General features: G+C 38.0%; 1 protein-coding gene across 1 annotated transcript in view; it reads right to left on the reverse strand.

Annotated features, from left to right (window-relative positions):
• The window catches only part of DOCK2 (dedicator of cytokinesis 2), a 203,232-nt gene extending 182,771 nt beyond the window's left edge, over nt 1–20,461 (reverse strand). Inside the window, exons 1-6 of the mRNA XM_075442046.1 lie at nt 20,254–20,461; nt 9,201–9,284; nt 6,642–6,682; nt 3,932–3,987; nt 3,674–3,770; nt 1,881–2,029 (exon numbers count right to left, since the gene is read on the reverse strand). Of these exons, the coding sequence (XP_075298161.1) occupies nt 1,881–2,029; nt 3,674–3,770; nt 3,932–3,987; nt 6,642–6,682; nt 9,201–9,284; nt 20,254–20,293 (467 nt within the window). The 5' untranslated portion in view covers nt 20,294–20,461. The remainder of the gene's footprint in view (nt 1–1,880; nt 2,030–3,673; nt 3,771–3,931; nt 3,988–6,641; nt 6,683–9,200; nt 9,285–20,253) is intronic.
• Nucleotides 20,462–21,450: the final 989 nt, after the last annotated feature.

Here is a 21,450-nt window from a genome sequence, read left to right on the forward strand (position 1 = left end):
AAATAGATTTTAGAAGTGTAATGCACAAGGAGCTACTTCAACTTTTAAAGCAATAAAGTGAGTTTAAATAAATGCAACAGTATTACACTGAAGAAAAAGTTAACTAAACCCCACGATTTTCTTTTCAAGCTGTTGTACAGTATTTATCCATTTTAGGAATTTATAGTAATGTTACCGAAGTGTTTAAATATCTATCACATAAATTAGATTCACCATGTTCAATGACTTCAAGCACTCTTTGTCTTTTTTACTTTTTAGCGAATAACCTTTATAGTCAAGATGCGTAGGTTTTTCCTGTTACCTTCTGCTTTTATGTTGCTCTCTTACTCTCCCAGTCCTGTTACTTAACTACCACGCTCTCTTCTTTTCTTTCATACAAATCATGCCTTTTATCTTTCTGCTCTTTTTTTTTCCCCTCAACGTTCAGAACTTAGGTGTTACCTCCATTCATCCCACATACTCTTGCCCACAGTGTCATTGTGTCACCTCAGCCAAGAGATATCCTTTCTTGCTTATCCAGGATCTCACTCCTCCATCCCTTAATTGGTCTACTTCATGCCGGTCGGTACCCTTCAAAATTTCCAAAATGTACTGGCTGCCCTTATGTCACTGCTAATGTTGTTTGAAGCAGTCTGTATTAGACTGCAAGCCACCCTCATCACCTTACATGATTATCGACAACCTCTCGTAACTTGGTGTTCAATCTCTTCTCCCACAACGACCCACTCAGCCTCCATTGTCATTGCGCTTTATTCCTTCTCCACAGTTTGGCAAGTTTGCTTCACATACCAGAAATCAACCCCACACTTTTAGGCACTTACAAATACTATCCAGCTTGCACTTTTCCTCTGTACAATACAGAAATGTTCTAAGCATCCCCTCCACCCCTGCTCTTCTAAAGAAAGAAGCATACTATCTCATAATTTGGAAAGAGTGTGAAAACAAAAGCTAAAAGAAAATAAATGTTAGTGTTGTCTTTATCAGAGCTAGGCTTCTTTGATTGGAATGTTTCTAAGTAAAACTGTCTTGGAGTGACCATTCAGCTCCATGTAGTGTAGCAGGATACGTGTATTCCCATAGCATGTTCTGTAAAAATCTAATTTATCAGAAATCTGTGCATCCAGATCACAGTGAACATGAGTTTCATAACGTCTCATCATCATTTTTATGTCTAGCCACAGATAACTGAATACTTTCAGCTGCATATAGGCCTTCAGCCCACAATAACCACAGTCACTTGCAATAGCTAAATACAGTTTACGAGCAGATTCCAATGCCTATAATACCTATACCAGGAAGATTTGTTTACCAAGCTCTCTCTCCCTTTATCAGATGTTGGAACACCACTTGACCCCACGTAACCCCATTTTTGCCAAAAATCTTTTGTGTTGCAGTGGCTTTCCATTAGCGAGAAGCAGACAAGGCATTTTGTCAAATAACTATTCTGTCCCTGGTAGTTTCACTTCTATTACCAGAATCAGAGTTCTGTCTGGAAATTCCCTAGTAAATCAGGGGGAAGGGTGCGTGTGAATGTGTGTGCATGTAGGATGGACAAGTTTTGGATCCCAAGTACACTGATGTTGTATGTATATGAAGGTCAGTTATCCAACCTCAAATCTTTACAATTGACAAGCTCATATATCTATTATTCACCAATAAATTAATGATTTGAAAAAGCGATTTCCTATAAGACGACTCAATATGGTACCTAGTATTATCATAGGAATAATAGGGAGAACTTTGAAAAGGAAGATTCAATATGTCTACATCTCACATTAAGATTTACAAAACTGCAAACAGCAAAACTTCATCATCACCTCTGTTCTAGCTGGGTGCTTTAAAATAAATTATGACTTCCAGAAGCAACGGAGGCCACTTACTTGTTGCCATAGTCAATTTTGGAAGTGACTTTCTGTTTGAGTTCTTTGAGCTCATCTTTTGGCAAAGTCCCGGACAGAAGCTGTGACCGCCACTCCATTAAGTCGCACATCATAGACTGCACCTGCTGGAACCGCTCTTTCTTATTTGTCTAAGGTATAAAAGAGCACAATAGGTTTCAAGCTTCAAACTGAAGTGAAATGTTGGCCTTGAGAATTAAAGAGTGTGTCATATTTAATGCTAAATGATTGCAGGAGCAAGAATTAGGCAAAATACTGAGTCTGGCTTCCTTCCCCCTCTCATCCCACAAATTAAGGACAGAATCTCCCATATGACTGTAAAGAAATGACGTGAAATTCAAGCAGTTTGTATGGGGATAGGGAATAACATTATTTTTGTTTTATTTATTTGTGCTGTTGTAAATTTCATTAACTAAGTCGCATCACGGAAAAACTTTATAGAAGCAGTTTACTTCTGTATAAGATGCCAATAAGAGCATGCTGGGAACAGCAACATTTGATTGTGGCATTAATACATTTAAGAGAAAAGTCAGAGAATGCATAGAAGTCACTTGAGCAGTTCCAGTGTCACTCACTGAAACAATAAAAGTTTAAATTGTTGACTTGAACAAGAGGAAGACTAAGAAGTGACATGTTTCAGAAAAAATATTAATGAAGAAAAACTACATATTATTTAAGATTTCTTTGCTCCAACAGAGAAGCAGCAAAATCCAATGGCTGGGATCCTGGATCAGCTAGTGCAAGTTTAAAAATGGGTTATCTGTTAGAAGAAACTACTCGTGCACTAGAAAGTTCACCATCTTATCATATTTTTCCAGTCAACACTTTAACCTATGTCTGACAACAAATAAATCCATGAACAACTCACTAGAACCAGTAGGGATTAATGTAGGGTTAGAACATGCAAAATATCTGTGATTATGCAAATGTAAAAATTAGCCTTCTATACTTCAAATTCAAATTTTATCTCTCAGGGTCTTGTCATCCAAGGACAGGTATAATATTATAAGAAAGGTTTTGTCTCTGTATAAAGGATCATTGAGGCCTGCAAAAATATTTCAGGTTTAATTAAAATAAAAAGATAATTTAAAAAAATTGTGAATCACTTCTACAGTTCTATACTACACTGTGGACATTACAAGCATATGCAAAAGACCACCGTGACTGCAGGCTGCTTACTCAGAGGGAACAGAGATGCTGATGCAGTGGCCATTTTTACCAATACCTCCAAATTCATTGCACTTTCATTTATTGCTAAAAGTGCTCTCAGAAAAAAAATGTTTTTCTTCAAGATGGAAAAAAAAGGTTTTTCTTTGAGAAATGTGAAATTAATATATTGTAAGTAAAAAGACTGACTTCTTGAAATTGCCAGTTGTTAATAGCTACATGCTCCCACTAACTCTTGAACAACTTTTGTTCTAGCAACCCAAGAACATGGCAAATCTTTTTCAAATGGATCTTAGTTACATTTGATACTCCTATCTTGAAACTTGTCAAATCTACAAAGAACAATTATGAAAAATTTATCATGTACAGAATACTCAAGGTCAAAACTAAAGGAATGAAGTTACACTACTCATCAGCAGTAAGTCAGCCATTTAATTTAAAGCCATTGAAGAAAATGGTAATCATCTAAGTAGTAAGGAAGAAGTAATTTCTTAAATCCTCCCAGTTCCTGCACTGCATCTAAGAAGAGACACTAATTTGAACAAGGCCTCAATATGTATAAAGAGGACTAATTAACAGGCTACACACAGCATGCAAAGAAGTCATACCACATAGAGCTGTTTCCAGATGCCTCCCCATTCCCAGAGAATAGTGGTAACTTCTTGAACTAAAGGAATTTCAGCAGGTATTGTATTTTCCGTATGTCTATGAAAGAGAAGAAAATTTAACAGCATGAAAATGAAAAAGAGTATCTAAGTGTCATGGGTTTATATTGCAGTTACTGTGTTTAAGACATGTAAATGCCTTAAAAAGTCATTCTTTAGCAAACAAGATCCATAATGTAATAAAACAGTGAAATTCAATACCTTTTCTTTTCAACAGTAACTTCCTTAACATAGATGAAAGATTTAGGAAATATTCCCTATTGAAGGAGAAAAAAAAAAAAAATCCACTCTTATTCTCCAAGAGTAACAAATTTAAATAACAAGCGAGAGTTTTCCAAAACCCACTTCTAAATTTTCTTCATAAAACTATGACTATGAACATAAACTGTCATCTCCAAACTAAATGCTGCCTATCTAGTTTTCTGTCCAGCTAGATGCATTTCTGTTTGACAGAAAAATAATGGAAGTTTTGTCATATCCTTTTCTGCAGACATAGAATGCGTATAATTACATTTCTTCATAAGAAACACCATCTTCCACTCCCCTGTCCCCCCATCTACTCCCTCACAAAACAGCACATACAGTGTAAATACAGTAAAGAAGCATTTTCTCTGTGCATCAGCCCACACATTTTTTGTTCTAGGAAAAAAATGCAGCCTAATTTAGAGATTGGATTGATTATCAAACGAAAGGAGAGATACTGATATAGAATCATTGCATCTAGTGAAAGAAATATTGATAGACAGAGGAAATCACTTGGGATCAATAGCAAAATAGCCACTGACATAAAGGACAGTAAACTCAAAGTTTGCTTTGAAGCATGAGCCAAGAATACTGTGCATAAGACCAAAATTGCTTGAATAATAAAGAACAATATTTCATTTGCAGTGCATAAAGAAGGGAGACACTTAGTAAAGCCATAAACTCTCAGCCCTCCTAGGTACATGTGGCACCACTGGAATTGAAATCATGATCATTTTGTACTCCCCAGGAAAATGCCCAGTAAGATGTAGCAAAGGAGGCACCAAGTTTCATGACATTCTCAACATTTATCTTTAATTGACCTGTGCAGAAAAATAATGGTCACCAGACAAAGTGATCTAATGTGATAGTCCTTGCTCTACAACAGCTGAAATGTTTCAAGTCATCCTAAAGGGATGTTTGACCATCAATCTGTCCATGGCAATCCTCACATTAACTAGCAAATCTAGTCTTGTTAATTAAAGCTAGGTTCTCCCTGGATTCTTCTCTATTGAATAACTGACATCCATATAAGGTACTTTGCAAAGTCTCTCTCTCAATTAGATTTTCGCTTTTATAGTTGTTTTCTTTTAGCACCGGATCTTAATCTGAAGACAGTCATGCCTCATCACTTCCACAGTTTTTCATGAAGATTTAAGTTCAAAAGCATCCATAACAAAGCAAAGTAAAAAAGAAGGTCCCATTAATAGTAAACTTAGTGACATCTTGGTATATGAAATTAATAATACTACTTAAAACATGTTATGCATGTTGACCTTGATGAAACCCTTCAGCAATATTAAGAGTTAGTTAAAAGGAAGTAGTCAGTTCCAGTAAATATTTTCCCTTTTCAGTTTTAGACTAAATTTTAATAAATTTCTTGAAATAAAAATTTTATTGAACATAAACAGCAATAGAATTTTGAGCCAAAAAAATGTCAAAGCAGTATTTAAAACAGTTATAGCATTGGATGAGATGGGAGGATAGTTAGCTGTTCTTTCATATCCACCCTCAATTATTGCAGATGAGCCAGCTGATAGTAACTACTTTGGGTCGCTTCCACTGAAATACTATGCTGTATCAAGAACTTATCGTGAACTACCTTATCACTAGCCTGGCTTCTACCTCATCTGAGACCAGCTAGAAATGGAAGCAAGCAAATAAGGTGTGCTATGCAGTTGTATTGGAGCTCATTGAACATGACAAACAACATGTAGAAGTCTGGAGAAAATGATTATGCATAATTAGCACAAACAATTATTCATTCCTCTGTCTTTTAGGATGTGCAGTTTGAAAATAGACACAAATTAGTTGCTCTCGGTTAATGCACGTTATTACTAATACCTACAAGCCACTGAATACAAAACAAGAAAAAGGAGAAATGGACAGCTTAAGACTGTTCTGATTTTTTCTAATGGCATATTCTCTGCCAACAACTGTCCCTCTGCTCCCCAGATATCCTTTTTTAAGTGGCTGTGAAGGTTTTGTACATCCTTTTTCCAGGCTACAGAGAAGCAACTTCCACCAAATATTTTACTGTAATATAAGCATGAGTCTCTAACCTCAAATGACTTTGCATTGCTGCTCCCTAAAAAAAAAAAATATCTGATACTAAGAACAAGTTCCAGAAAAGTGCTTTTATTCTAGAAAAGTGCATTTGAAACTATAATCTTCTGGTTACTTAACTCAAGAGTCATCATACTCAGGGTAAAAACTATTTATTTGTGGCTTTCGATCCTTAGGTATAAGAATACTGACTTTTATTAATATGATTTTTGTGCATAAGAGATATATTTAAGAATTTAAGCCTGATGGGAGCAGTTTACGTTGAACGTAGCCTAAAATATCCTTTAAAAAATGCAGAAGCAGACACATTTAGCAGCAAATTAACTCCAAAAGTTATTTCAAATGATGTCTTTATTAGTCTGTTAACCTGAAGGCACAGTAATTTTTTCTTCATTGATCTGCTTCTCCCAGTCCTCACTTCTAATGTTTATCTGCATTGTCCAGGACAAATACTGATCATTGTACTCATCTTGAAAGGAAAGAGAATGGAGATAGCGGACTTCAGAGGTCAGAACAGGACTATCTGATAAGAGATACTGAAAAACCCACTTCATAGGTTGATTTCTTAAAAATAGTCTCATAGGAATGAATAGCGCGACCTTACCTCTGATCCTTTATGTCTTACCAAATAACCCTTGTACCAATCTAAAAGGAAGAAAGAGCACACTTAGTATGACAGAATATATGCATAAAAAAACATACAATAAACTTTTGTTTCATATAAGAACTATCTAGCATAGAATGTTTAAAAATTAGTAGTTACTTAAAAAATACATAGATAAAAGTAAAGTGAGTATCCACAAGCACATTTAGCATGACTTGTCCATTAGCAAGTATGACTACGTGTTCTGCTTTCAAATCTTGTGTAGTAAGTACAGTTAATCTTACGCAGAATTTATCACCCCCACACTCACATAAGAGGTAGGATAAGCAGTTTTATAATGTAATATATAAACTCACACACACACCTCTATATACCTCAGCCAAGATCACTCATTATACTGGACAGCCCATGAAGCTCTTCCTATTGTGTTCTAAGCGTAATATTAATCCAATACAGTAAGTTTGTTATATATCCAACTTCCTTGAATGTAAGAAGGCTAAGCTGTCTTTCTGCCATGAGAAATTACAGCTTTTGGACCCAGCTCAAATAAGCAGCTTCCTAGTGTGAAGTTCAAGTCAGAACCTCAAGAACATGAGGGCGATTATGGGGCTCCTGCTCCATTCATAACTAGAAACCCCTTCTGAAAGAAGAGAGTGCAGTATTGCAGTAGTGGCAATTAAATACTGATTCAGACTTTGTTCCATCTATGCCTCAGTTAAGTCACAATAAACTTCTACAAAGAACATAAAATGAAGAGTTCAACCTTACTAAACTACAGCGGAAGCCATGTCCATTGTGCACATATTATGTCATGAAACATTACCTGAACAGCAACGGTATTCAACTCTGTTGAATACTACTTCTATTTCACCCCAAACAAAGCACTTTATGACTGAAAGTGTACATTTTCTGACTATAATTTCATGAACAGATATTATCTCTTCCCTACCACCTTTTCTCTCTTACCATTTCTAACACAGCACAGGTATTCCAACCATGCAACTAAAGCATAAAAAAAAAAATTCCCAAACCTCAAACAGTACCATGAGAAAGGCAATGTTAAAAGTCACAGGAGAATCACTGATCTCAAAGACAGACTCAGGACTGATTTTTTTCAGGTTTTTCAGCACTGGAATTTTTTTCCAGTATCTTCTCAAGAAAAAACTTCCAACTTGTTTCTAAAACTTAATTACTTGCACACAGCCTCCAATTTACAACCACATGTGTAAAATCTATTTCATCCCATTTGCTGTGACTGCACGTGTATGTTCTGTGCATAGATTTTGTGCATGCAAAACAAACTAAAATAGCACGTAAAATGAGCACAGGAGAAAACCTGTTACTGTTGGTTACTCTTCAGCTGCAGCTGGCAGCATATTTAAGATATCTGATAAAAGACAAACTTCCTCACTTGTACAATATGAAAGAGTCCACTTCTTCATTGACAAGTGTATTTCATAAAACAAGCCATGACATATCATGTTAAGGACAGAGGATTCAGAAAAGACTGTTAGTTAAAAAATGGCCCCATAAGATCACCTCTCAACTTGCTAGGCTGGGCTGACAACCTGACAACTAATGTCCCACATAACTACAGTTAATAAGTTAGAACTAACAGACAATGGAAGTAGGTTGAAGAAGATAATTTTACAATATATTTTGCACAGTTTGAAGCACTTAATTATTTTTTTAAACTCTTACCTGGTCAAGACCATCACTGCAGGTTGAAAACAAATTACTACTACAATGACATTTGCAAATACCTAGCTGTTGAGTTAGTGGTAATAATTGCACCCTTGTTACTTTATACTAATCAAAAATTATGTAGCTCTGGCAGACTTGGGAGAGAATTCAGTAACATTAAGAAGGTACAGATAAAATCAATATGGAGGAGTACACTATCACTACAGTATCGACAATGAATTCAGCTTCACAAATGCACAAAATTTTAAGTTTGCTTATTCTTCTGCTGCTTGTATTTATTTTAACCTTATGCCAGTTCGTCAGATATCCCCACATACTGACTATATAAGTTTGGATCAGCATATCAACCATCTATCATGCATGGCTTGACTTGGACTTCTGCTGTTTAGCACGATAAGTTGGATAGTTTTCAGAAATGTTTCTGCATGCTGACCTACAGACTACTTTAACATACTAGATTTGAATTTTATACTATGGGATGACTAGGATGCTGAATAACTCCTAGCAACAAATATTTAGTTTAGAAACAAAAATGTACTCAATTAAAGCTTCAATCAAATATAATGTAACTTCCATCAGGTATATTGCAAGCTGGCATGAACTTCATAAACTCTACATTCACCTTGATGACTTCCTCATTTGGTAATGGCTTCCCAAAAAACCACATGTACACATGTACTGTAACATTTCTGATTTTGACTCTCCAAAAATGAGTAAGTTCTTCCTCAAAATAGAACACCACCACCAATACAAGTAAGAGCATTAGGCAACTACTTATGTAACACAGGCAATTGCTGTGAAGCAAAAGGATGTATTCCCACAGAGAAATCTATAGGCTGAAGGCAATTGACTTACCTTCACAGGACTCCAAGATATGGACCACATCACCAATCTGTAGAGGTAGCTGTGATATTCCTGTGCCTTTGAAATTGTATATAGCTGAAAAAGTAAAGGATGAAAATACTGTTTTTTCAATACAGCCATACACTACAGTTAAACTGAAAACCACACGTGGTTATTAAGATTCTGATATTAGGATAAATACATTAAAATAAACAGAACCATAATACTATCAGGAAGCTTCATCTGTTACCATTACTTAATCTCTTTTCTTGTGAAAATGCAAATGTGTTGAAAACGGCCAGTGCTGAAAAAAAAAAAAACCCAGCATATCCACAAAAACAATCTATTCACAACCAATGCTCTGCACAGGATTTAAGAGCATCTATTTAGATGCAGATGTTCAATATATACATGTTCATTGTGCTGGAGAATTGTTAGTCTACTAGTCTAAGAATTCAAGTGCAGAGTTTACAGAAATTGGTGAGAGGGGGCGTAGAGACGCATATGAAAACTGAATTCGCTGAATTCTTTCCTGGGTTTAGATGCTTCATCTTAACATGAAACTGTGTTTCATATGGCAACAGTAGAAAGTTTCGTAATTTTCTGTATTTAATCACTCTGAAAAGAACACAGGAGCAGCAGATTTCAGAAGTGTTCTAATCAGAACTTATCTACATGTGGTTAAAAAACAGCTAAGTTTCAGAGAGAACTCAAGAAAATAAGCTTCTTTACTAGTTCTTACATTCTAGGGCTACAGGATGTGGGCTGCTATGGTAAGCATTTGTTTCTGTACATTTTTTCTTCACAGGCTTAGTTATAGACTTTTACAATGGCATTACAGAGTAGAAGTGGTTATTGAAGCTAGTATCACACAGGCAAACTGATTAAAATACGTAAGCCTGAAACCACAGTTAAACTCTACAAGTAGGAACAGTACACTAGCTACTGAACATGACCTCCATGACAATGCCCAATCCATCCACACATACAGAGCATCCAAGCTTGCAGTATTTTGAACTAGGGAAAACTGATCTAGAAAGCTGAGACTACCTTCGGTGTATTTCTGCTTTCCTTTTGCTCCCCCTCCAGGCTTGTAAAGCAGAAGATTAATCTCTGCTAGGCCAAAATGTATACTAATGACACGTTACTTAAGCATTTTACTTAAGATTATGTTTAAACTCTCAAATTGCCTTTCATGAAAATGCCTAAGGTAAGAGTGTAGAGCCAGAGTCATCCTTTTCACTTTTTGAAGTGTTCCATTGTCCTGGTTTTGGTTAAAACAGAACTGACTCTCTTTACATGATTTTTCCTTACAGCTCAGTTCCTCTAAGTAACTGCACTTTTCAGAAGCAGGCTGCATGTTTTACAGACAGTGTCTGCTCCAGAACTGATAACACCTGAGGTTGATAGTTCTACTGAGCTAACAGTAGGAATGGAAGGCAGAAAAGGCCCGTGCTTATAATGATTACCATAGCAGCCAAGGTCACAGACAGAACTTTTAGGTTCCATAAATGAGGAGTCGGAAAGCATCGCACTTGCAGGGAGGGATGGACAGAACAGGTGACCCAATATGGACCAAGCTGGTATTCCTTGCCAAGCACATCATACTCAGTTTAAAGCTGGGGGATCATGAGGGTCTCGCTCTCTTTGTTTAAGGCTGGCTTCCGAAGAGGACCCTGCTCCTTGTCCTGCCTGCGATCCTGATCCAGATTGCAATCCGTGCATTCCTGAGTCCAGTTCCCATCTATCACAGGGCCCAGTCCGGGACTTCCTGGTGCTGCCCAGTGGGACGCCAGTGCCTGCAGCACCCAGATCCCGGAAACCCAGTTTAGGTTTTGTATATTTTGCCTTATTTCTCGTATTCTTAATATTATTAGTGTTATTAGTAAAGCTGTTTTAATATCCCATTTGTAAGTCTGTCTCCGTGTTCCTCCTTTTTCCCTTCCTCTGGTGGGAGGGTGGGGGTTAGAGAGCATCTGCCACTCAGTTTATTGCCATCCTGCTCTAAACAGTGACATCCATAAATTGGGTTTCTTGTGTCTTTTGTTATCATTATATTCGTTATATTTCTGGAACAGAAATTAGAAGGAATTTCAGTTTATTTAAGAGGCTTGCTGGACCAATAATAAGTTCTTATTTTTGTTGCCATGAAGAGGCTTTCCATCCGTTCCTTCTCCTGCTTGGGTAGAGCAGGGCTTGAAATCATTAAACATAAGGTGGAGGGAGAGAAAAATGAAAAAGTAACTTTGAAGTGAGTCTCTGCTGTCCAGATTCAGCCATTTATTCAATAGAATCTTAGAGGCACTTCTTCAGTGATCCTCAGAGAACTGCCTTAGCTCAACACAAAATTGAATTTAAGTAGTAGATGCGTAGTTATGTTCTGACTGACTTCCTTTCATTAGTCTTGACCCAGACCTCAAGAAATAGAAGATGACAAACAACCCTCCTAAGTTATCATGACATTTAAAGAGAAGTTTCCACTGGAGTGTTTGGGAGTGGGAGGGGGGTGTTGCTCTTACTGTTTTCCTGAAATGTCCATATGGATTGAGGTGACTGTTGACCAGCATATACTTTATATTTCAAAATAAGCACTGCTCTACTTGCAGTTGTATTTGTCTCAAAATATAGATGCAAATTACTGAGTCATATAGTCACACTGCATATTGGTTTTGCTCTCTTAGAAACTTCATTTAACAGTGTTAATATATTGAAAAGTGCAGTAAAAAACTGACAAAAGGAAGTGGCTATATCAGCTAAGACTTTTCTAAATGAGTAAGTGGAAAGTTAATGAGAGATATTTTACTGTAGAATTTGGATTGTTTGGTAGGATGAGTTTAACAGATTCCTTTACAAAGTTTTAAGCTATAGACCTATCTAGACATTTCATGATAAGAAATTATCGCCCATATACCATTAGAAAAAACTCTAAAGCAATCAACCAACCTAATACCATCAGCTACATCCAGATGTATTATCTACAGCACCAGACAGCCTATCACATCTACTGATTTTTGAATTATTAACTACGAATGAAAATTTCACTATTATATCCAATTATATCTTTTGTCAGCTGTAACTGATACCATTTCCCTTACAAATTGTGGCCCTCTTATATCGTATCACCTCAGACTTGACCAGCCAAGAGGAGGGTTTGCTTTCCTCCACCCTCTGCCGAGATCTTCGTGGTTGCGTGTGCAGTTTTGTGTGCACAAATAGATATTTCATTTAATTTGCTCTTCAAAAATAGTACATGAAAAATGACTTCCAAGTTTTCTTGGTAGGATACTCACAATGTTTTGGGGTTTGTTTTTTTTGATAAACAAACTCTCCAGCCAGCAGAAATAAAGCTCTCTTCAAATCACTCTGAAGAACTTTCTGCCACTCCACTCCCTGGCATCCTCTATCCCAGTCATCAATGCAAAAGGAGACAGTATCCTCAAGGCACAGAAGGTGGCCTACTTGAAGACCCCAGCATTCATTCTAAATCCCAATAGCAGTGACTGACCTCAGGAGCAAGTGATGCCATGGCAATAAGATTAGGGGGAGAGATTTGGACAGCATCCACTCTCCCCAGCAGCCAGCGTCAGGCTAAAGTGTTCCCATCAATAATGTATCTGCACACAGATGCTATCAGGTCTCCCAGAACAGCACAGAGAATGCCCAGGAACTCGCGGCTTAAGACATTGTTCCTGAATATGTGCTTTACTGTTCGTTAAGAATACAGTTAGCAAATCTTCCCCCGCATCAGCAAAGAATGAAAACTATCTTTTTAGAGCTCACCACAACCTCAGTGGTAATTTTATAGCAAACCACCAAACCAACCAACACAAAAACCCCCTTAGATTCCAGGTATTCATTTTAGATCCCTCAGGAGAGGGGCTGAAAGCCAGCATATCACAACAACAATATTGCTTCACAAAGCAAGAAAGAAATACCAGGTCACACTGCTAATGTAAAAGATTTTCCAAACTGAACTCTGCTCAAGCGGGCTTTGAACTGTACCTCAGGAAGAGGGAAGCGATTCCCATGAAGCATGCCCAAAGAATCCTTTCTTCTTCAGCCAAACACCACATGCTGTAAAGACAGTTACTCAAAGAAGCTTCTGTGTCTAACTCTGCTATCACTCTCATACATTCAGCCACCCAGAGCATGAGTGAAGACATCTACCAGCATCCATCTGAGCAGCAAAAAATCAGTATGAAGGCTGCAGGAAACTCCTAGGTTTCCTTTTAATTCCTACCTATTAAAGCCAGAGCGGTCAGGTACAATTTGCACATCCCCCCACTAGATATATACGTGTGTGTGCTGTTGGATATATGCATGGCTATGAAGCCTGTTCATTCAGCCATATAGCTGTGCACACGTTTCCCAAAGCAGAATAATGAAAATCTGTAGAAGACATTTCTTTCGACATTCCAATATAAAAGGTAAACAAAGCAGTCGCTTTTTGTTCAGAGTAGGATTCCTGTTAAAGTCTAAATTCAAACAACCACAGATTGAGACAGAAGCACAGTTAACATTTTATAATTTAAATTGTATATCCTTAATTTAGAGGATGACAGGCAGAAACAACAACAATTTGTACCTCATTTGGGAACATTCACACATAAAACACTCTAGAAAACTCACAGTAATCCAGGTAACAGAATCCCTTCTTCAAAAAGCAGGATTTCCTCAGTATTCATGTACTTTAAAACACCAAATTCTTGCTATTCACATGATTAGACTGTAAGATAATGCAGGATGGGAACGGTGCAAGGAAAATCCCACAGACCTGCAACACTGGAGCCATTTATTATCCCGATCTTCCCACCTGCCTGTCCTGCCTGTTTCCTTCATTTGAAGTCCCTTCCCTGTTCGGCATTATGTTGTTTCATTTTTGAGACTCACTTTTTGGAAATGTCATGTTTCAAGTTGGTTTCCTTGGCTACTTTTCACCCTTCCATTTAAACAGAATTGGAAAAAAATTTCCGAGGTACAGCTTTGCTGAACCAGCTCTTAATTTCACTTTCCCATAATAGAAGGCCTATCTGGAATGATTTCTATGTGATGGGCTCATGAAGTGTCTTGCATATTCAAACAATTTATAATTAATATCCTCAGCACAAATCCTACTCCATTTTAGTTTTGAAGTATTACAGGTCTACTTCTATAAGTAGTAACGTAAAAGTAGTACCTTCTTTCCTTACAGGTCAATTCTTTGTGTTCAGTTGCCATTTTCTTCTCACAAAAACCACGTGAAATTACTCAGCAAGCACACTGACAAACCTCATGTGAAAATATTACGCAGGCCTAACAGGATTTCTTGACTCTGGAAAGAAACCTACAAAATTTGTGTTCCAGTATTCTGAGTTAAGGATCTCCCCTTAAATCTCACAGAGCAAGTGTGCTGTAACGAACATGACATGGACGCAGCTCTAAGGAATATTTCACAGGTCAGAGACGTGTAGCAAAGCTCCCGGTGGGTTAGAGGCTAATTTAATTTATTGCAAACCATGCTCAGCAAGGGTAACTCTTGAGTTCTCAGATAACCACTTGCTATCTCAGACAACAACTGAACACAGGTTTCTTCACGTGCTTAACCTTGGGGCCAGATGGAGGTTTTAGCTGACTTGAGCTACTTATTTCCTTCTTAAACATAGTAAAGCCAGTAGGGATTATAAGAACCAGGAAATTCTAACATTCAACTAGTCATATGAAGATATTGTTTCTGACTCCTTACCTTTTCATGGAAAATAGTAACATGGTCATTTTTCTTAGAAGTCTTTATGAGTAACAGAGCGTTTAACTGTGCATTATCCTTTTCATGAAAGATAGTGGATAAAGAGATGCCTGTCCCAGCTTTGTCTTCACCTCACTCCAGTTTGCCCTGTGCAGTGAGCTGTACTCCACAAGGCTGCTGTTTTGTCCCAAGCAGCTAGAACAGTCTGTTGGGTCCACGGGTTGCATTTCATGGAGTAGGCAGCCTATCCTGGAGAAAGCTCTGCCTCCCTTATAGCTCAATCTATTTTAGATTTCAGACAGATGTAAAATAATTGTCAGAGGTCTTCGGCAACTGAAACCAGACAAGCCAGTCGCAGCCCTCCGCACTCAGGCTGAGCATATGTTTTTCTACAGTTTCAAAAAGTCACCTGCGCCCCTCCTCCCCGCAGCTTATGCTTCAAACGGACAAATACCCATGTTCAGATTCAGCAGTATAGGAGTAAATCTGACACTTGCACTTAGCATACCAGCATATTTCACCAGCTTGTAACTTTTTCACAAATGTGATGGTTTCCTCAAAGTCTGAGCAGATCTCAAACACTTTTCATCTTGCACATTGCTAGGAAGCTGTCATCCAACACCACGGGCCTGCTGTGACATCTCTGTCTCGTATAGTCCATAAAAGTGGCACACGTTTATGCTGCAAATCCTTCAGGACTAAGAGGAAACTTCATGTGTAAAATCAGGAAGATGGCTTCCAAGCGCAGAGCTGAATATCAGCTGTATGGAGTATCCTATTTAATTAAGTAAAATACAAAACTGGGCACATAGCCTGCATTCTGCCACAACCAAGGGATTGTGTGGTCTTCTAAATCTACTTGGCATACTACTGCTCATCCAAAACGTGTCCAGCCCAACACTCTCTAGAGTGAAACTCAGCTCATCAGTGGAAACTGAAGGCTCCAGGCACGCTTTAATATAAGACTTTGAAATTCAACATGAGAATCATTCTTCAGAGACTTGAAAATAAAGATTTCCTAAAACATAGAAGACAAAATAGCCTTATATACTCAAAAATCTTCCAGTCTGTATTATTCCAAAAGCTGTCAACTTTTAGAGTTTGTGTCTCAGTAGACTCATTTTGCCCATATTTCTTATTTTCCTGAGACACAAGAGACATGCTTACAATAGCCCTTAAATTCAAAAAGCACTTCATTTGCGACTATAGTTGTCACTGCCCCATATTGCAGGCCTCATTATTCCCTGAGTTTTCTATAGTTAAAATTCAGCAATTACACTATTTTCCCTCCAATTTCTAAGAGCAAAAATTTATTTAATTTCCGGAAGTGTCTTTGAACACCCTTCCAAAACTAAATCCTCAGTGTCACTATTTCCTCAATTGATTTGGGTTTGGGGTTTGGATTTTTTTTGGAGGGGGGCAGGGGGCAGAGTATGGGACAGGACAACTGGTGGTGATTGTGTGGTGTATGTGTGTGTCTGGAGTTTTTATGGTCTGTTAAAGTTATTCTGAGTGAAAGATTCTCCCACTATTCTCACTAGCTTACATAATGAAAGAACAAATGCATTTAGTTTCCCAGATAAATAAAAGAAAATAAAACAGACTGTGAGCCAGCAGCTTGGCTAAGAAAAGAAACTCCTGGGTATAAGCTATAGCCTATTGAATTTGTAGCTATCTATTAATTTAAAGCAATTGTGCCAAAGACGAAATGGAACGCTCCCTACTGAAGATGACCTACAACGAAAAGTTATGTGTGTGAGTACTTCTATAACAGTATTCCATTACTGTTGGAAAGCCCGTTTGATTATTGTTCTCATTTTCCCTGTTCTGCTCTGCGACAGACTAAACTGCAGACATTGCTACAATTCTGATTTTTTACATACAATTCTAAAAAGTCTTATAATACAATGTTTAACAGAAAAACCTTCTTTAACCCAGGAAACAGACTTACTTGGGGTGAGTAGAAAAACAGCAAGTGGTAGTACGGTTACCACACATAACAACACAGCTCGCACGGATTCTCTTTTACATCAAAATCCCATGTGTGCTTGTAGCCTAGAAGAGCACGGCAGCAAGCGCAGGGTAATGGTAACACCACCAGCTCTGCCGTGTCAGTTCTCCCCGGTGACCTAATCTAGATCTTCAATCACGATGTTCTGTTTTGGACTTGCCATTGGAAAGCACAATCAGCCCTACCCTCCTCCAAGGAGCTGTTCAACGGGCATGGAGAACACATCTAAAACAATTTGCAGAGCAGTGCGATAATCAGTTATGGCTACAGTAACTACAGTAGAGAGAATACATATTTGAAGTACATGCGACAATGTTAAAAGCTACTGTTCTTTTCCAGCTTTGAAATGCTTTGTGTCATGGATTCCTTAAGATCCAATATCTGCCAGCTATGAATTTTACAAACCAAATATATTTACCCTAATACTCACAGCCATAACACTTAAGGAATTGTTTCTATAAAGAGTAGGCCTAATCTTATTTGGCCTATTATTAGACCTGCACAGCCAAGGTTGTACAATCTTTGTTCACAAGCAAGTTACTCCGTGGCTAACCAGGTTTACTTCTTTTTTTAACCACATAGAAAGGTAAAGGTATCATCTGTGAGAATTATCAGTGTAAAGCAGAAGTCCGTCTGCTGCTTCACAAACTGGATCTGTCACTTCCTTTCCCTATTTAAAGGAAATTTATCAAAGCTTTGATAAATAGTTTGCTTTTAAAGACTAGCAAAGTTCCTTAAAGTTACAGATAATCAATCGCACCATTTCCTATTTGGTGCACTTCATAATCTCTTCTCGTTATTCATGCTTTCTGCACTTTTGTTTTAGTCAGTGGCTGTTTGCTTCTATGAGATAATCTAAACAGCAGGTCGAGTGCTAACTGGCTTTTTCTTAACTTGCAACAGGAAATGAATTCTAAAAGCTTACAAATAAAACAAAAAAAAGTTTTATATTGACTTCATCTTCACTCTTCCTGACAGAAAACTACCACTGATGTCCTAAATGCTTATATGTCTGCAAGTTATCTTTCAGTTAGTTCTGACCCCTAGTCCACAAGTTACAGGCTGCTGTGTTGGCACCTGGAAGCTCCCCAAGTCTCAGGAGTGATCCATGTGACACAACAGATCGCAGAGTATTCAGTGAAGTGACTAACATGAGCAATCCAAGTGTGTCTTTAGCAGATGAACAGCTGTAACAATCAGACTTCTGATGCTAACAGACATTTTTCAAGAATTCCAGTCTCTGTTGTAAACCCAAATAACCAGACTGAAGGAGACCGCAGTCTTATTAGGGAGATGTGTGGAAGAAGGAGAAGCAGCATTTCTAGCAGACCAGGTTTCAGAAAGCAGTATCTGTACATAGCAATGATTGCATTGATACCAGCCTACAAGCTACACGTAGTACATACTCACTCAGAGTGCTGTGGTTGTTAGAGCTGACATCTGAAGAGCAAGGGCGCTGGTCCATTGCTAGATCAAATAAAACCTAGTCTTTCTGAGGGTTTTAAAAACTCCTGAATTTGTGTTGTCTGTATGGCTGTCTAAAATTAACAGTATTAAAATATTACCATTAAACATTATTTTCTATCATTTGCTTTCTTTTTACGCACTCAAATAAAAATGTTCATGGTAAGTGACTCAGTTAAAAGCTTACGATTTTGAAACAAGTGTTCTTAGAGGTAAAAAAAGACTTCTGCAGTACCAAATTTCACGTTCTGAATAACGGATTGTAAGTCAAATAGTGTAGTGAATTGTTCAATCAGAATGCATTGTAGTCTTTATGAAAACAAGCTTCACTGGATTGTCATTAGTTTATGAAGTAATATTATTTCACAAGATGTCTTTTATTGTGTGTTTTATTTCAAATACCACAGAGACTACTATATCACGCTTGTTTTTTGTATACTCTGTGATCATATTGACTATGAATTTACAAACTTGCAAAACTGCACTGTAAACAAGGCACAGCAGGCTGACTTAACCAAATGACAGATTGCAACTGAGGGACTTTTTGGGGACACGCACTGGTCAGATCCAGTAGGTCGGTCCACTGCAGGGGCACGTGCAAAAATATCACTGGCCTAGAGCACACGTAACATCAAGTCAAGTGATTTGGCCCCCACCATGTTAAAAATTATAGTTCAAGAAGAGCAAGCATTTTTTGTAGTTACATGAAACTCACCCTGACCCAAAATGCTCCCTGTAAAAAGCTGCTACAAGTGAATCTTCTTTTTTATTATTCCTGCAAATAACTGATTAGTATCCAGTACTTTTATCCGTATGCGAGATTATATCCTGTACTAGTGATGGATGTTGAGAGCACAGCCAACAAATCCAGTTGTATTCCCCCAAATCAATAGCTTTCAGAAAAACAAGTGCAAAAATTAAGTATTTTCAACTATTCATAAAACAGAAAATATTTGCACCCTTTTTATTTTGTAATATAAACTGCCACCAGACCAGGCTACTTCCATTGCACAATTCTGCCACTGCTGCACATGGAAGTTGAACAGGAAGACTTTCTTTTCCTCTTATTAATTCCTTGATGATTCATTTTATTTCATGAAGCCCGTTGGGTGGGGTTTTTTGTTTTTAATGCATATCACAGAATTTCATGGCCTTCTTAAAACAGAAAATGTCTTTTAGAAGACTTTGGGGATTCCAGATTAATAACTATGCACTAGTAGGTAAAATAAAACATAAGTAGTACAAGATTACAAGTCTTAGGTATTGAGAACCTGCACTTAACTTCAGCAGGACATTTCTTGCAAGTGCTTCAGCTTTGATTCCTAATTTTAACACTTTTTTTTTTTTTTTTAAACAGCAGTTCAGTTCTTTAAGGAAGTTAACATCGTTAATTTTAAGACAACTTTATGTGACTTTCCTTCCAAAAAGTATTACTTACCAGCTCATATACAGGTTTTTCTCTAACACTAACCTCAAGTGACAGTCTCTCAGAAGCAACTGTAGGATTCCCCTTCTGTTACGCTTGTTCCCCATAACTTCTAGCTGCTGCTTATTATACAACCCACTACTTAATCAATCTATTTCTAAAATATTGAGGTGGGAAAAGCTGCATTACTGTGAGAGTTCAAGATTTGAGAGGGATGGGTGCAAGTGGTGGGGTGGAAAGGTTGTATCTCCCAAGCTGACGGCTCATCTACATCTTGTCATTCTGTTTGAAAGATTAAAACTTTGTACAAAATTGATCATTTCAATTAAGCTGCTGTGGTGAAGGAGAGGGTGTTAGCTCATCACACTAAAGAACACCTGCCCACATCCTGTTCAGAAGTTATGAAGACAAAAGCTGAACGGCAGTTAACCCAGTTACATACCCACACCGCTCTTCTTGTCCGTCTTCTGCCACCTCGCCATCACACATGAATCCGCGAGGCTCCAAAGGATGCCCGCCACCAAGGAAGCCAAAATTTATCCGACACAGCCGTGAAGCAGGGTGACAAACAAAGACACTGGAAGCACGATCCTTTTCCCAGCTGCTGTCACGGAGGTCTAGCAGGCAGGCTGAGGCAGCTGCGAGGGTTCTGCGAGATTTGCTGCTCTTCTGAGCTTCCTTCCTCTTTTCTCAACTCAAGACATTGTACCCCAGTGTCATGGGGGAGGGGAATCCCAAACTGGGTGTTTCCGTAGCACAATACTGGCTTTAACACGTAAGCAGGCAAAAAGGAGCAAAACCCCCAGAGTCTTCTCCTGCACCACCCTGAAAGATCTAAGCTGGGAGGCTGCTGCGTGCAAAGCCCAGCTACAGCGTTTAGAGACTGCTCCTGGTGAGCTCAGTTCTGAAACACCAGGGGGGCCTTATTTCTTAAATGACACCAAAACCAGATGTTAAAGATTTGACTCCACAAGTCACTACATCTTAAGAACTACTTTCTTCTAACCTGTCCTGGAATAGGGGTTTGTTTTTCGTAATAGACTACCCCTCATATGAGAAACAAAGTGAAGACACAGCCACAACATTCCAGACAGCACCCCTTCCTTTTTATTGCTCTCATTCTACCTTTGGAGGGAAATGTAGGAGAGTTTCTCTTGATTCTCTAAACAAAGGCAGCACTTTCTTAAAGACTTATTGTCAAGACAACCTCAAAAAGCAATTTCTTGTGTATTTACAGCCTTTTCTTCCACACAGCCTGCTGTGTGAGCTAGCTCACATAATGACATTTTGGATGTGCAAAGATCAAGCCAAGTGGTATGTCACCTTCATTTATGTTCTTTACTTATGAGTTTGGAATTTAAAAAAAAGTAAACAGAAAATGCTTTACGAGATTTACCATTTCTTTGTTTTATCTCCTGCTCAGTACCACAAATTCATATGAGAACCCTGTCCTCTGAATATTACATTGCAACTTAGCAATCAGTGTTTATCAGAACTGTTGAACGGTGCTGTGCTACGTCTGTCAGGATATTTTTGGTAACACGTGACAGGCAGAGTTGTTGATTTTAACCAGCAATCATGAGCAGCACAGCCTGCCAGTCTGTCTCATTGCACGTGGAATTCTGGTATTTCTGGAAGA

The sequence above is a fragment of the Opisthocomus hoazin genome, chromosome 23 (assembly GCF_030867145.1).
Source record: "Opisthocomus hoazin isolate bOpiHoa1 chromosome 23, bOpiHoa1.hap1, whole genome shotgun sequence".
NCBI classification, from domain to species: Eukaryota; Metazoa; Chordata; class Aves; order Opisthocomiformes; family Opisthocomidae; genus Opisthocomus; species Opisthocomus hoazin.